General features: G+C 46.0%; 1 protein-coding gene across 1 annotated transcript in view; it reads left to right on the forward strand.

The window, feature by feature from the left end:
* The window catches only part of SARDH (sarcosine dehydrogenase), a 47,990-nt gene extending 30,665 nt beyond the window's left edge, over positions 1-17,325 (forward strand). The window contains exons 17-22 of the mRNA XM_083596324.1: positions 3,160-3,307; positions 7,367-7,460; positions 10,239-10,401; positions 11,879-12,047; positions 13,469-13,604; positions 15,470-17,325. Of these exons, the coding sequence (XP_083452450.1) occupies positions 3,160-3,307; positions 7,367-7,460; positions 10,239-10,401; positions 11,879-12,047; positions 13,469-13,604; positions 15,470-15,595 (836 nt within the window). The 3' untranslated portion in view covers positions 15,596-17,325. The remainder of the gene's footprint in view (positions 1-3,159; positions 3,308-7,366; positions 7,461-10,238; positions 10,402-11,878; positions 12,048-13,468; positions 13,605-15,469) is intronic.
* Positions 17,326-17,388: the final 63 nt, after the last annotated feature.

Below are 17,388 nucleotides of genomic sequence, written 5' to 3' on the forward strand. Positions count from 1 at the left end.
TCTTCATGGCTAGAAGCCATTGAAAGCCCTTTCCTCCATGAATTGGTCTAGTCCTCTTTTTTCCAAAGCCATCCAAGTTGATTGCCATCACTGCTTCTTGTGGGTGAGAATTCTACTGCTTAGTGCAAGAGCCGTCTTGCCAAAAATGGGTTTTCAGGAAGACTTTTAGAAATCAGTTTTAAGATGGTTCCCTGATCTCTTGGGCTCACAAACTATAAAGAGACATGGCACATGAGGAAAAAGGAGCAGGAGGGAAGAGGGGAAAGCAAGCACCAGGCCAGGTTTTTAAGGTTACCATTCTTAAAAGTTGCAGCTGATGTCAGTGGTGGTTCTGGCTGTCTTGCCATTGATAAAGAGCAGTCTTCCACCCACTGAAGCACACTACCCTCCCCCCATCCACAAAATCAGACCCAGGAGCATAGAACTGGTGCCAACAGCTAGGCCAGGAGGGAACGGGCAGCTCCAGCCCCAGTTGAGTCTTGATGACACTTGGAAATCCTCACAGGAGGGGGCTTGATGGAGTCACCCTCCTCCCTTACTCTCCCTCACACCAGACCCAAATGAAGTCATTCTCAGCACAGCAGGAATGAGAATGCAAGTCACGTCTTTTTCTGTCCTGGACCTTGACAGCCTCCTTAATTTTTTTGGATGGCAGGTGGCTGGTGTGAATGGTGATTTCATTACCTATGACTAGACACCAGGCTGGCCATGTCTCCCCCCACCCCACCCCCAGTCTCCATCCAGCAGCCAGCATAACCTAATTAAACACTCCTCCTTGGAGGCCTTTTTGCAAACTGAAAGGTGCTTATTGAGTTTCTGTCAACCCTTGCTGCATCTACTGTCTCTGGGCTGGCGGGTAGGTGCACCCGTGACCGCTCCTACAGCCCTTATTTGGAATAATTAAGGGCAAATTAAAAATAAATCAGCCGGTGAGTGGATTTGCACAATTACTGGCAAGCTAAAATGGGTAGCTGGAGGGAGCGTGCGTTACTTGACCTTACATCACAGAATTGGAGAGTTGGAAGGGGCTCGAAGAGTCATCTAGACCAACCCCCTGCTGCAATGCAGGAATCACAGCTAAAGAATCCCTGACAGATGGCCATCCAATTGCTGCTGGAAATCATTCAAGGAAGGAGAGTCCAGATGTAAAAAGGAGCTCAGCTAGATGAAGCCTGGTGGAGGCTGACTCGCTGGGGCTAAAAGGGCTCAGCCTGCTCTCAGCCACTCCCACCTCCCTGGCCTCCATCTTGAGGGTGGACCTGGTATTCATCTTCTTTCTCCCTCTTAGTCTCAGACTGCACACACACCATACATTTACAGAACATTCAGAGCCCCAGTCCTCCCCACATGGCAACAGTAGTTTACTCAACCGAGCTATAACTCACAGCACGCTTAAGCTACAGTTCCCATTATTCTTTTGGGGAAAATGTGCTTTACCTGTCTGGTGTGTGCACATCCCCCTGTGTTGCCCTGGGAGAAGGATAGGGACAAAAGAAAGAAAATGCTACCTGGTGGAAATAAAATAATACATGGCATTGAGAAATCAGGTAGATAAATGTTTCTCTCTCTATCGGAACACCAGAAATTGTGGACATCCAATGAAACTAAATGTTGGAAGGTTCAGGACAAATAAAAATGACTTTGTTATGTAGTGCGTAGTTAAACGGTGGAACTCCCTCCTGCAGGAGATAATGATGGCCACCAACTTACATGGAGGGCTATTGATGGACACTAGCCACTATGTCTATGTCCTCCCTATGCTGTCTGAGGCAGAATGCCTCTGAATTGCTGGGAATCCTGCTTATGGGCTTTGCAATGACACATCTGGTTGGCCACTGTAAAAACAGGATGCTGGGCAAGATAGGCTTTTGGTTGACCTTTGGCTCTTAGGTTCTGCTTCCATTGTTGGAGGCAGCAATGCTTCTGAATACCAGTGGGTAGGGGAGAGTGCTCTTGTGCTTGGGTCCTACTTTAAGGCCACCTGGTTGGCCATGGAGACAATAGGATGCTGGACTAGATTCATCAGTGTCTTCTAGAATTAAGCTGGCTTTCCTTGCCATTGGTTAAGTCTCCCTGCTGGGCTCCTTGCATTCCACCCCACCAGCTCCACTGGGCACCAGCTGCCTGCTCTTGAGGCTTGGCAAATTCAGCATCCTGGTCCCAGTGCCAGAGAGATGGCTGCTTTCAGGAAGCCCACTGATAAAGCATCCAAGATGACAACATGCCCACCCTCCATACTTCTGGGGCCACATACCTGTGGTGGGTGGGATGAGAGGCAAGAGTGGGTGGAGCAATGAATGTGACACAAAATAGTCGCAAGCAATAAAACACATCTAAAAGTACACCAGGTTGAACAATTTCCACCTAAATCATAGTGAGATCTAAATATATAGTTACAAAAAAAATATAATATAAATAAGAACAGCCCCCTGCCCCCCCAACCCTAAACACTGCTCCAACCCAAAAAATCTCTTCAGGAGTCTCAGCTTTTGTAGCTGGAGTTATTTGGAGACCCACCTTCTCAGGCTAGGTGGGGAAAAGCCTGCAAGGCAGGGAGCAGGTCTTCCAGGACTCACAGCCAAGGTGGAAACTCCTCTCTGGATTCAGGTAAGTCCATATTCTCTTTCTGACAGATGGAGACCTCGCCCCACAAATCGGAATCCAGATGCTGCTGAACACATTTATTTATAAAAGTATTTGTATATCATTTAAAAAATATGAAAGTGGTTTACAGCAATAAAACCATAAAATAAAACCATAAACGGTTAAAAGCAAGCATCAGTTGACTGTTGTGGAAGGATGCACTCTTAATTGCTTGCATGGTTCTGGTGGAATAGTAAAGTTTTCAACAGGCATTTAAATGTTGGCACAGAAGGCACCTGCTCAATCTTTACTGGCAGAGCATTTCACAGGAATGACAGTCAAGGTTCATTTTCTTGTTCTTGTCAAACAAGCTTCGCCAACTCAGAGGTACGACAAATGGCACTCTTGCAGATGATTTCAGTGATGGAGCTGGAATAGAAGGACTCAGGGGATCCCTGAGGTTCCTTGGACCTAAGCTGTTCAGGGCTTTGTTAATTAATACAAGGACCTTGAACCAGACTCTGTAGTAGATAAGCAGCAAGATGCCTATTTAATATTACCTGTCCTTCTTCCTAGGGGATGGCTACTACCTTGCAATTGGGGGAGCAGTAGCACAGCACAACTGGTCCCATATCATGACAGTCCTGCAGGACAAGAAGTTCCAGTGCCAGTTGATTGACCAGTCAGAACAGCTTGGAATGATCAGCATCCAGGGACCGTACAGGTGAGAGTCACAGGTGGGAAATGGACCCGGGGGTAGACTGGTTGTTCTTTTTAACCCAGGACTGAATAAATTAGGATATTTATTGTATACACTTGGTGGTTCATTCCCTAGTGGCATCTCCAGGTGGGTCTGGGAGATACTTCTCTCTGAATCCCTGGAGAACCTGCCGTCAGTCTATATTGAGTAGATGATATTGAGCTAGATGTAACTCAGTAGCCTGACTAGGGCTGGATCTATACAGATATAAAAAACCTATGGGGAAAAAATACTATAGGGGAGAAAACGCTCCCAAGGCAATCTGCCATTGACTTTGGATTCTGCTCTACAGCACCATCTGGTGTCACATTTTTATAATGCATTTTTAATGTTATAAATTGGTATCTGAAGAAGTATGCATGCACACGAATGCTCATATCAATAACTATCTTAGTTGGACTCTAAGGTGCTACTGGAAGGAATTTTTAAATTTTGTTTCAACTACAGAAGACCAACACCTACCTGTAAATTAGGTATAAGACTGTTTCCTCTGTTCCATGGGGCTCTGGATTTGGAGGCTCTAAAAAAAATCTCAAGAGCCAACACCCCCTCATCCTCAATTTTAATGTACCTGCCCAGGTGAAATACCCACTGATTTTTTTTGGCAGCAGTTAAATGGATTTCAATGAGTTTGAGAAATTGATCAAGAGGGCTTTGTAAATTTCTAGTTTGGGGATGGTCTTAGACGGAAAGTACCCATATCAGCTCCTGCTTGTGGACTTCCTATTGAGAAGATGGGATGAGATGGGCATCCTTTGGCTGGATCCAGCACCCAGGCTCTTCTTATGTTCTTCTTCCACTGGGATTTTCAAGTGGGGAGAGTTTCTGTTGTGCTCAAATCCTGCTTGCAAGAGTTTCCCATAATGGACATCTGGTTAGACGTTGAGAAAACAGGATGCTAGAATAGATGGGCTTTTGGTCTGATCCAGCAGGGCATATTTTATGCTCTTAAAACTACAGAATTATGGTGGCTTCACAAATGCTATTTAGGAAAAGTGGGGTGGTGGCCTCCTCCCTTTCCTTTGCTCCCTTCTCTTGCACATGCATTTACACCCACACCCACCCACACTCACACACCCACACGCCTTCCTTTGGTCCTCAGTATTCCTCAGGAGCATATTGATTATCTTGTCAGCTGCTTAATTTTACATCCTGAGATCCTGTCTGCACTATATGTTCAAAGCAGTATCGTACTACTTTAAGCAAGCATGACTTTTCAAGAAGAAGAAGAAGAGGAGGAGGAGGAGGAGGAGGAGGAGGAGTTTGGCTTTGATATCCCGCTTTATCACTACCCTAAGGAGTCTCAAAGCGGCTAACATTCTCCTTTCCCTTCCTCCCCCACAACAAACACTCTGTGAGGTGAGTGGGGCTGAGAGACTTCAGAGAAGTGTGATTAGCCCAAGGTCACCCACCGCATGTGGAGGAGCAGGGAAGTGAACCCGGTTCCCCAGATTATGAGACTACCGCTCTTAACCACTACACCACACTGGCTCTCCCACCACCTGGGAACTGTGTTTTTTTTTAGGGTGCTGAGAGTTGCAAGGAGACCTCTGTTCCTCTCAGAGAGCTACTGTTCCCAGAGTGGTTTAACAGCTGATCCCTCTTTCAAGAGAACTCTTGGAAGCTGCCTTATCTCAAGTCAGACCAATCATCTATCCAGCTCAGTATTATCTATGCTGACTGGCAGCAGCCCTCCAGGATTCCAGACATAGGCCTGTCACAGCCCTACCTGGAGATTCCACTGGGGATCGAACCTTGGGACCTTCTCCATGCAAGGCTGACACCCCCCAAAATCGGCCAAGAGATTCCCTGTGGAGCACGTATCATGTCTCTCTGGAGCTTTCCTTTTCCTCCTGATTAGCTTTCTGAGGGCCCTTTCTTGCCAGCTGTCTCTTTGATGGCACATTTCTGAGGGCAGGCAAAGCTTTGCAACTGGAGTCTAAGAGGATTCCCACTCATTATCCTTGCATTCACACCCTTCATTTTCGTAATGCTGCCCATGGCTGTGTTAATGGCATCCTGTTTCCTCAGCCCAGAGCAGATCCTCAGGGGACAGCAATTGCTTGTCAGCCTTGGTGCGCTGGCGTCTGTGATGTGCCAAGGGACCCTATGCTCAGTGGGCCCCAAAATATCCTGGTCCACTAAAGATAATCTCTGGCTCCTGTCACTTTTCTGTGTCAGCTTATTCAGGGTGGGACGGGAAGATCCTCAAAAGCTTTCCTGGCATGTTTAAAGAAAGTGAGCACTCATTACCACAGATTATGGAGGAACTAAGATTTTCAATGTTAGCAGGAAAGTCTGGAAACCATGCTTTATGAGGAACAGTTGAGGGAGCTGGGTATGTTTAGCCTGGAAAAGAGGAAACTGAGAGGAGTTATGATAGCCACCTTCAAATATTTCAAGGGCTGTCACATGGAAGATGGAGCTAGCTTGTTTTCTCCTGCTCTGGAGGGGAGGACCTGAACCAATGGCTTCAAGTTACAAGAAACATCAGCTAAACATCAGGAAGAACGTTCTGACAGTAATTGCTGCTCAACAGTGGAAAGTTCTCCCACAAGAGGTGGACTCTATCTTGGAGGTTTCAAGCAGAGGTTGCATGGCCATCTGTCATGGATGCTTTAGTTGAGATTCCTGCCTTGGGGTACATTCCTACCTTGGGGTCCCTTCCAACTCTACGATTCTATGATTCTAAGAATCCCTTCCCATGCTCTGAAGCCACATTCTGAGAAGCGGTGTTGGAGAATTCCATTTAAAACAGGAATGAGTTGGGGCTAGTTAGCTATGCTCTTTACTGCTGCCAGCTTGGAGATTGCCCTCTATTGGGAAGACCTTAAAGCCTAATGTCTGATGGGATGGCAAGGGGAAGTTTGGGAGAAAGAAAGTCCTTCTTCACACAGCATGTTGTTGAACTATGGAGCTCACTTCCACAGGAGGAAGAGATGGCCACCAACCTAGATGACTTTAAAAAGAGGATTGGGCAAATTCATGGAAGAGGAGAGGGCTATCAATGGCTACTAGCCACAATGGCTATGCTCCACCTCCATGGTCAGAGCAGTGATTCTTCTGCCTACCAGTTACTGGAAACTGCAGGAGGGATGTTGGTGCGTTCAGGTCTTGCTTGCTAGTTTCTCATTGGAGCATCTCTTTGGTCAGTGTGGGAACAGACTAGATGGGACATCAGCTTGATCCAGTGGGCTCTTATGCTCTTATGGGCTCTGGCTGTTTCCTAACATCTAACATAAAGCAGAAGTGTCAGAGGCCAAACTAAACATAATTATACTGGCAAGGGATGACCCCCTGTACCAGCTATGCAAATAGAAGTGATGTCAGTGTCAGACCTCCAGCTTCTCATGCTTACTTATGGATAGGCTACGTCATAGAGAACTGAAGCCTTGGCAAGGCATTCAATGATCCAGTTATTTGACGTTGCCCCCGCTCAGTTTTCCTTCTTATACATGACTGATATATGTATGTAACATTCTATGGATTTTGCTGGAGTTGGCCCATGTCATTTTAACATTTGCTTACTCATTTTATTTAATGACATTTGCACAGCACCTGACTGTAAAAGAGATACCCCCCCCAAAAGTTTAAAAAGAGAACGAAACAATCAAATTATTAGTAAAACCATTTAAAACAACATTAAAAAATGAAAATCAGCGACAAACTAAAAAATATATTAAAACACACGTCCACATTCTGAACATCTAGGTAGGCTTGTCTAAGCAAGAATGTTTTCAGCAGGCACCAAAAAGAGTACATGGAAGGCACCTTCCCAGCAGACAGTGAGATGGATCATTGGCCAAAGTGGATGAAATTTGAAGGCCCTTGGTAGTTGCTTTGCATTTGGGGTATGGAATGTGAGGAGGTGTCAGCTTGCCCTTTGCCTCAGGCAGCAACATATCATGGGCTGGTCCTCATGGCAGGGGTTGTAGGGAGTGTTGTAAGGGTGTGTGTGTGTGTGTCATTCCTGGCAGTTGGTCGCCATATTCTCCTCACCAGGGTTCCTCTCCTTCCTCACAGCCGCGCTGTCTTGCAGGAAGTCCTGGAGACGGACCTCAGCAATGAAGCCTTCCCTTTCTCCACTCACAAACTGGTGAAAGCTGCAGGCTGCACGGTAGGGATCTTGGTGTGGATTTGCTTTTTTGCCACGGCAACTCAAAACAACTTACGATATTTTATGCAAAACAAAGAACAAAAAACATGCATACGTTTACATCAGCATAAAAAAATCAACAAATTAAAAGATAATTCTTTTTTAAAAAAACAACAACTACATTAAAACATCCCATCTGTGCAAAAAGGCAAAGGCCTGATGAAATTGGAATGTTTTTACCTGGCACCATCATTGCATCTATTTGGATGAGAGAAGAACCTCTCCAAGCATTCTATAAGTAGGGAGCCACCACTGAGAAGTCCCCATTCTCTTATTCCTGTTGTTGTTGTTATTATTATTATTATTATTATTATTATTATTATTATTATTATTTCATAACCCGACCTGCACCATAAGGTGGATTGCAGTCATTTACAAATGCAATAGAGAGGGAGACTCCCTTTTCCTTGTCCTCATTCTCTGTATGCAGTGGGAAGGATCATAGCTCATTGGTAGATGATCTGCCTTGCATGTAGAAGACTGCAGGTTCAAACCCCAGCATCTCCAGGTGGGACTGGGGAGTACTCTTGCCTGAAACCCTGGAGAGCCACTGCTAATTAGTGCAGACAATATAGAGCTGGCTGGACCACAGATCTAACTTGGTATAAGGCACTTCTCTCTGTTCCATTGCCTTATAGCTGGCAAAATAATTTTCCTCTGGCAGAGGATTTGCCTTGAACAGAATTAAGTGGTGTGATTTGTTTGTTTGTTCTTTTATCAGGGTGGAAATAGAGCCATAAGCAGAGCTACCCCTGTTGAATTTCTTCCTGCCTTGTAGTTGTTAAGACATGGCCAGGAATTGGACCGGGAATAGGTTAAAGCCTAGCGAGGAGAGACGCTGAAGTTGGTGGGCTTAAAAAAGACAAACGAGGAGTGGGGGTTAATTCTCAAAAGACATGTCTAAAATGAAAAGCTACTAGAGTAGAATTCTCTGCTCAAAAGAGCAACTCCCTCAGCAGCCATGGGGTGGGAAACTGAAAGCGGATTGTGGGTTTATTTTGAGCTCCCCTGACAATAGAGCCTTGGCTGGGAGCTGTCACACTCTCAGTGGCGCAGCAAAGCATTTCTGAAGGTTGACAATCTAATCAGGAGGGGTGTGAATGTTCAGAGCTTTTTGTAGGTGGGTGGGAAGCTGGAAAAGAATTAACCCTTTCTTTAAATTTTCAGAGGTTAAGCTCAGAAAGCAGGGCTAGGAGAGGAGAAACTGCAGTTATTTTGCCACATGCCACAGAGCTGAAGAGTGATTGGAAAGCATGTGGCTTTGGGGGCTGCCGTCAGGATAGATGCAGGAAGCTGCCACCAGGTTCTTGAGCTTGCATAGACTAGTGTTGCTGGATCTGACTGGCAGGAGCTCTCCTAGAGACCCTTATGACCCAAGATCCTTTTGGCTGAAGCTGGTGATAACTGAGCATGGTCCCTCATAAATGTTTCTACCTGTTTGGCTCTGAATGCCAATTGCTGGGAAACATAAGTGTGGAGAGTTGCTTTTGTGCTCTGGTCCTGCTTACAGGTTTCCAACTGGGATATCTGGTTGTCCACTGTAGCAGAACAGCTGACCCTCTGTCCTGATTGATCTATTGTGATAGTAGGACCTCTATGCCCAGAGAAAGTCTACCTTTGGATGCCAGGTGGTGGGGTCCTGGTTGAGGGCTTTTCAGAAGAAGCATCTGGTTGGCCACTGTAAGAACTGGATTCTGGACGAATGGGCCATTGGCCTGATCCAGCAGCCAGGCCCTTCTTATATTCTCTGACAGCTGAGGGACTCTCCACATGGCCAATCAAAGCTGATAACTTGACACTTCCTTCCATGTCTCGCTTTGTTCCCTGTCCTTAATAAACGGATTTGAACAGCTATCCTCCGCTTAGGAGCCCATGAATATTTCATCTGGCTAATCTAGATTAATGCAACGTGTCGTGTTAAATGATCATCTCTGGAGGAAGGCTTGGAAATCAGCAGGGCTGACGGCTCCATTCCTCCGGGTGGTCGGGGAGTGGGGGGCTCGTCATGCTGCTGACAGGCCCCCATTGTGCTGGTATAATTGTCAGTGCCTCATTCCCTTCCAGGGGTTTGATGGGACTCAAGGATAGGAAATAAATCTGCTATTTTAGAATACATCCCGTGGGGAAATTCAGAGGACCAGAAGAGCAAGGAGCGAAGGAGAAAAACAACTGTGAGGTGTCCCGTTCTATTAACTCAGTTGCTCTGGTGACACACCATCTCCCGTCTATAGCACCAGTAGGCCAACTGTCGCAAAGTTAGAACAAAAAAATATGACTGTAGATGGGCGAAAGGGGTGAAGAGCATAACACACTGAATAAAAACCCAAGTTGAGACACGGGACAGATTCTCCCATTAGGGGTGCTGGCCAAGGGTCCGTCCGTCCTTCCTCCCTCCCTCCCTCCCTTCCTCCCCCCCCCTCTCTCTCTCTTGTAAACATATCTCCAGCACTCCACAGCCTCCCTGGCTGCCCTGTGGGATGAATTAACTTCCTGACATCTTCCCCAGGCTTGAAATGATGTGCTGGCACCCAGTGAGGCTGCAGAGAGGTCGGGCTACTGGTGAGGTGATATTTGGAATAAATGAAAAGCCATTCCCAAGTGTCCCCGGCCACTTCAAAACTAAGGCAAGGATGGGAAAACAACAATACCATTGTGAGAACAGGGTGTTGAGCTAGATGGGCCAGTGACCTTATCCAGCATCCAAGTTCCTCTTTAAGTTCCTATTTTCTTCCTTCTCAGGTCCGTGCCATGAGGCTGTCGTTTGTGGGAGAGATGGGCTGGGAGCTTCATGTCCCCAAGGAGCACTGTGTGAGGGTCTACCGGTCAGTTATGAAGGCTGGCGCCAGGCATGGCATCATCAATGCTGGCTACAGGGCCATCGACTCTCTCAGCATTGAAAAAGGTGTTTGGACAGTCCTTGCTTCTATCTGCAGTGATGGCCTGGAGACAGACTTCTATCTAGTTCAGATATTGGGGCTCCTGCACTGCCCTCTCAATGCCCTCTTATCATCCCTGCCTATTAGCTTTGCTGGTTGGGACTGATGGGATTTGGAAAATCATTAAGATCTAGATGGCAGCAGAATGGGAAAGGCCAGCTTATACTGACTATCCATGCTTTCCAAGCCCTTCCAGGAGATCCTAAGGACTGATGAACCTGGGACTTATTGGTCCCAAGGAGGGGGAACCTGTGACCCTCTAGATTTTAGGCAGCCCTTATAATCCATGACCATTGGCCATGCTCAGTCCATCTGCATCTGAAGGCGCAGAGGTTCCCTCTGAAGCAAAAGTAGACAACATGATGCCTTTTAGACATTGTTAGACTTCAGCTCCCATCATCATCTCTGACAGTTGGCCATGCTGGATCTGATGAGGGTTGGAGTCCTCGAACATCTGAAGGGCCACAGGTTTCTCCACCCCTGCTTTCATGTTTTCAGTTTGTCTTGAAATCCTGCTGGAATTCCTGACTAGTTGTGGTCATGGAGTGAAGATGCCACTGAAACCCAGACCTGGATAATAGCTGGATAATCAGATTTCCCCTCTGAACATTATTTGAGTGTTGCCATTTTGGATTAGGCTAAGCCTTCTCAACAGCCGCTTTGATTCAAACTCTACTGGCAGCTGTGTCTGAATCTCTCTCTGTGTGTATGCCAAGAGCCCACAGCCATAATGGAGGCTACAGACTTCTTTGCCCTCGTTCCATTCCTGTTTTCCAGACTTGATTGATTATTTCCTCATTTCTCAGGCTACTTATGATCACAGAGATGCCATAGCTCTTAGGGGAAGGGTCATAGCTCAGTGGTAGAGCACATGCTGTGCATGCAAAATGTCCCAAGTTCAGTCCCCATTTGCCTGGGAAAAGCTCCTTCCTGAGCTAGATAGACTGTTGGTCTGACTTGATAAATAGCAGCTTCTGGTGGTTCTAGATCACTGAAATTGTATTCAGCTTCCCCAATAAAATATTTGAGGGGGCTGGGCCCTTAGAGTTGCTGGGCATTGCCATTCAAATGATGTACATGCACCACATCATGTGATTGATTACCTGCCCCCCCCAATATTTTATTATTGTTGCTATTTAATATTAGTAGTTGTAATTGTTATGTAACATTTGTGACATGCTTTTGCTCTGAGTAGGTTAGGTGCCGGAAACATGGATTTGGTGGGCTGGTAGGAAGTTGTCTCTCTCAGAATAGGCTTGGATGAAGCCCAATGTCTCTCAAAATGGGTTTGGATGAAACCTGATTGTCCTATAAGGATGGTCCGAGGGAGCATGTCAAAAAACTGGGCACTTTCTGAGTTGATCTGGGTGGAGGGAGTTTACCTTCCATTGCCAGGGAGTCATCTCTATGTGGTCTGACTGTGGCTGTTGTGTTTCTTCTCAGGCTATAGGCACTGGCATGCAGACCTCCGTCCTGATGATACTCCCCTAGAAGCTGGCCTGGCTTTCACATGCAAGCTCAAAACTCGCACCCCTTTCCTTGGGCGGGAAGCCATTGAGGCTCAGAAAGCAGCTGGAATATTCCGCCGCCTTGTCTGCTTCACCACTGATGAGTGAGTAGCCACTGGTAGGCAGTTGCATGTATCTGATGGCATCTAGCTCAACATTTCTGATCAGACTCTCAAGTTGGCCTTCAGGCCTCTCTAATTTGCAAAAGGACAAGGACTGTCACTCAGCTAGTAGAGCACATGGCTCTCCAGGCAGAAGTGTGGACTCCACACCATCTCCAGGCAGGGCTGGGAATGTCCCTTCCTGCAACCTTGAAGAGTCAGTGTTGACAATACTGAGATGGATCAATCTAAGTCAGCCTCCTCCATTGCCCTCTGCAGATGTCAATGTCAAAACCTCTCCAGATCTTTCCAAAAAAACCGCTACTTCCTATCTTGAAGAAGTGTGCATGCACACGAAAGCTTATACCCAGAAAAAACTTAGTTGGTCTCTAAGGTGCTACTGGAGAATTTTTTAAATTTTTATTTATTCATTTCGTCTGTGTCAGACAAACATGGCTACTTACCTGAATCTAGAACTGCTACTTCTATTAGGTATCCTATAATTGGAATCAAATCTGCAACAGGCTAGTCCATGTTAGTCCTACTCAGAGTAAACCCATTGAAGCTGATGCACAATTTTAACTTAGCTCCATTGATTTGTAATGGGTCTACTTTAAGCAAAACCTATTCGCAGAACCCCCCCCCCCCAATTTTGCTTGATAGTTCATAATATTGAGAACCAGGTTTTCATGTGTGATTGGGTACAATTGGACATTATTTTGAATCAAGATGATGGACGGAACCTTTCAAAACTACCCTGATTTTAACCAAATTTTGCACAATGGTTCCTGAACCAGTTTTTATCTATATTTGGATCCAGTTGGATGCCATTTTGAATCAAGATGGCAGACCAAACCTTTCAAAACTGCCCTAATTTTAATCACTGATTTAAAAAATGCACTGACTTTTGCATTTCTTAGAATTCCTGGGCAACATACTGTGTGTGACTCTGCTGGTGTTGAAGGACTGGACGTTTTTGATGGTTCACGTTTCATGTAGTTTAGCAATTACCTTCCTTTAGAAGTGGGTGCACCATGGGTATTTTAATTTCTGAACAAGTTTGATGGCTAGTGTGCAGCACTTTTTAGCACTGACTGTTTCTGACAGCTGACAGATCTCATATCCGAAGCCTTCTAAAAGGAACAGGAGATGCCAGCAGCACTTGAAATACCGAAGCAAAGATTTCGAAACGTGCCCCTGAATTGCATCCAACCTTTTGACACATTACTTTGTGAAATTGGGAAATGATAAAGCTGGGAGAGGATCTTGTGTTGGATACTTGCAAATGTTTGTTTATTTGATGCTCTAGTCTCTCTCCTCAGTTCCTGAATTTGCAGCAAGTTTCTGACATGATTTGCCCTCTGCCATAAGCTTGCATCATACCTGATGCCTTTCTACCTAATGGCTTTCTATGCTCTCTCCAGAAAAGTGCCAATGTTTGGTTTGGAGGCCATCTTCAGGAATGGCAAAGCTGTTGGGCACATTCGTAGGGCAGACTTTGGACATGCTATCAACAAGACAATAGCTTATGGCTACATCCGGGATCCTGATGGTGGACCGGTGAGTCTTGGAAGCAGAACATCTCCAAGTTGCATTGGGATGAGTGGGCAATTCTGTATTTGGTGCTAGGAGTGCAAATTATACTTGAAAATGCAGGCTTTCTGTTCCTGCCTTTAAAAAACCTACACAAAACAGTACAGGGAGGTTCCATGAGTTAGCATCAATAAAACTGCATCAGGTTTCTTTGGGGGGGGGGCAGTTGTTTGATTAATTGGTTAATTAATTAGAATTATTACCTGGGTTGACACAACAATGAAACCCCAGAGCGGGACCATGGGTCAAGTCAGGGTGAGAACTGGGTGGTGTGCAGCCCTCTCTGATGAATTGGTTTGTGGCTGTTCTTGTGTATTATTCATATCTTGTTTCTTTCCTATTTTAAATCTCATCATGAGCTGACCCTGAGCTGTTGAGAGAGCTGTAGGGTAACTAGTTGAAATACTTTTAAAATGAATAATTATGGAGGGGCAGTAGCCCACAGCCCCAAAGTTCTTTAGCAGCCCCTGCTTGCCTGCCTACCTTTTCCCCAATCCAAGAAGGAGATACACCTGTCACTGTGGACATGATTTCCAGCAATTTAATGACTTTGCCTTCCCTATGCCTTTAGCCTCTTCCCTTCTCCCTTTTGCTGGCATCTAGTAATGCAGCAGAGGAGCCTTAAGCGAAAAGTGTGTGTGGGGGGGGGGGGAGCTTGACATCAAAGGAAGGGAGGGAGGGGTGGTGTGTGTGTGTTGGGGAGGGGAGGAATTGTTGGTGAAGCTGAAATCTCTTGACAGTTTGTTTTGGACCAGATGGACAAGCCACAAGGGATGAGGGCTTTTGTGTGCACGTGCAAGAGGTTGAGATGGGAACACTGTGCTGTCACGAAATGAGATGATGATAAGGTTTCCTTGGGTGCACTGTGACATTCAGCTGTTCCCTGCTGTGGATTTAGGGTCATTGACCAATTATGGAGTTTTTACTTGATACGTTGACTTTTTATTGATGAAGCTGTGTTGGGCTGTGTGCCTTAGAACAGGGGCTGTATCTCACTGGGAGAACATCTGCTTCGAATGCAAAAGATTCAGTCCCCAGCATCTCCAGGTAGGGCTGGAAGAGACTCCCTTTCCAAAACCCTAGAGAGTCACTGCCAGTCAGTGTAGACAGTACTGAGCTAGATGGACCAAATATCTGACTCAGTGAAAGGCAGCTTTCAATGTGTCTGTTTAATTCAGCCTCTGCTTTCAGAATCATGGGACTGGAATTTTGCTTTTCTAAAGAACAATGAATTGCAGCAGCAGAGTGCAGGTTCAATCTCCAGCAACTCCCATCTGAAACCCCTGGAGAGCCATTGCCGGTCAGTGCAGGCAGTACTAAGTGAGATGGACTGACTATAGAAGGCAGCTTTCTATATTCCAGAACAGCAATTTTGATGCAGTGTTTTGCTGTTTGTTTACTGAACTTTCCTTTCAACCACCTCCAGTGTTTTCTTCACATTGCTTGCTATCCACATAGCAGTATCCTTGAATTGATGTGTTCAGAAGGGCACCTCACCTCCCAAAAACCTTTAGTTCAGGCACTGTGAACCCCCAATTAAAGCAGTGGAAGGGGCCCCCATGCTGGGAAACAGTGCTGCTGCTGCTGATGTTGTGGCAGGCAGGTGATGTTCTGCTGAGTGGACTGATCACCAAATGTGCCCTGCAGAATGCATTGCTCATTAAGCAGATGTTTGACATGTGGGGTTGCTCTTTCCCACTTGGCATGATAATCCCAGTCTCATTTGCATGTTAATAGCAGCCGTAAGAAGAACAAGGAGGAAAATTCAACGAAACCCTTTTGGTGGGAACATATCTAATACTTATATCTACATGGCTTTGTCTCATCTTCAGGTCTCCCTGGACTTTGTGAAAAGTGGTGAATACACCTTGGAAAGGATGGGGGTCCCTTACGCAGCCAAAGCACACACTAGGACACCCTTTGATCCAGAGAACAAGAGAGTGAAAGGGATCTACTGAGATGGATGGACAAAGGACTGGACTATGACTAGACTATAAGCTGGCTGGGGCAGGGGACAAAATCTTCAGGGTCCTGATGACTCAGCAAAATTCCACAGAGCTTAGGACCCAAGGAAAACTCGAAGAGCCCTGCTGGACCAGATCAATGTGGAAGTGACCTCCACCAATTAATTGGTAGTGGCCAGTGAAATGCCTCAAGAAGAAGCTCTGTAGCAGATCATGGCAATCATGTTCCTTCCCCCCACCCCACTCTACCCCATGCAGTGGAAACTGGTCCATTAGGGCAAATGGGGCTCTGCACCACCAACCCCACTCTGCCTTCAGCTAGCTCCTATATGCCTTCTTTCCTACTTACGAGAAGCCTAGGGAATGGCATTGCCTGTCAGCTTCCTCCTCCTCCTCCTCAGTCTCAGCGTTGCCCTTTGTAGAAGTCAGCTGGTAGGAGGATGGGGACAACACTGGAATTAGTTGGCCCTGCCTGTCACTGGCTCTGGCTCCACCTACAGCTCGGGCGCCCTGCGTTCCCCACTACCAGTTTCAATGAGGATCAGCCTCTACTGCCCCTGTGATTTCTCTTCAGCATCCACTACTACTGTCAATCTTACCATGAACTTCCTTTTCGGTTGAGATGCTGAACGCCTTCTGGGACATACTGCTATTTCTATTGACAACTGGACACAAATCGGTGCGCTACTGTCTTGATTTCAACACAACCATCCAGCCCCTGTCCTGTCCAAGAAATCAGAGTTGGGTCACTTAATGGCTTTTAACAGTGTGATCCTAACCTTGCCTGCTCAGAAGGCCCGCTGAATTCAGCGGCAGCTTGGGGATGCAGCCAAACTGATTAAATTTGCTTACAAATAAAAGCAGTTCTTGGGATGAAAGTAGCAGACTTTCTTAATGATCTGAAGGCTTCTCACTGTCAGGTGGCATCTTAGAAGAGGCAGGTGGAATGCCCTGTCTAGAAGCTAGAGATAAATACGCTTTAGGAGCCAGTGTGGTGAAGTGGTTAAAGAGTCTTGGACTAGAACCCAGGAGGCCAGGGTTCAAATCCCTACTTAAGGGTGAAAGCTGGTGGGGGAGCTTGGGTCAAGTGTTCTCTCTTGGCAAATCCAACTCACAGGGTAATTATGGTGAGAAAGTGGAGAGAAGAAGAAGAACCCCGCATATAATTATGTTTAATTTTATTGAATATTGAAATGAAAGTTTGGAAAGCTAATGTATTTGGAGCAGCAATGGAGGGAGGGAAAAAGAAGGAACATGGGGGAAGTCAGCTTTTAAATTTCTATTAATTTGGTGACAATTCGTTGAAATTAATGGAAAATCGATAAAAATAATTGGCAAAAAGAAGAAGAACCTTGCAGGATCAGGCCAAAGGCCCATCTAGTCCAGCATTTTGTTCTTGCGGTGTCCAACCAGATGCCCATTATGGGAAGCCCACAAGCAGGGCCACTGAACTAAAAATATAAGAAAAGCCCTCCTGGATGAGGCCAACAGTCCATCTACTCCAACTTCCTGTTCTCAGAGAGTGGCCAACCGGATGCCCCAGTGGGAATGAGCACAAGAACATTCTCTCCTGTGGTTTCCAGAAACCGATATTCAGAAGGAATAAGGCAAGCAGGGCTCTCAAGCAAACCATAGAGTTAGAAGTGACAAGCCGACTATAACACCACTTTTGCAGATGCAGTCTCCTGGTCTTCAAATACACAAATAAACAATGATGATTAATATCTTTGTGTTCCTTCCATAGACTGTGAGGTTTGTCCATCAAGGAGAAAAGAGTGCACATACAC

Source organism: Podarcis filfolensis, assembly GCF_964270895.1.
Source record: "Podarcis filfolensis genome assembly, chromosome: Z".
In the NCBI taxonomy this organism is placed as follows: Eukaryota; Metazoa; Chordata; class Lepidosauria; order Squamata; family Lacertidae; genus Podarcis; species Podarcis filfolensis.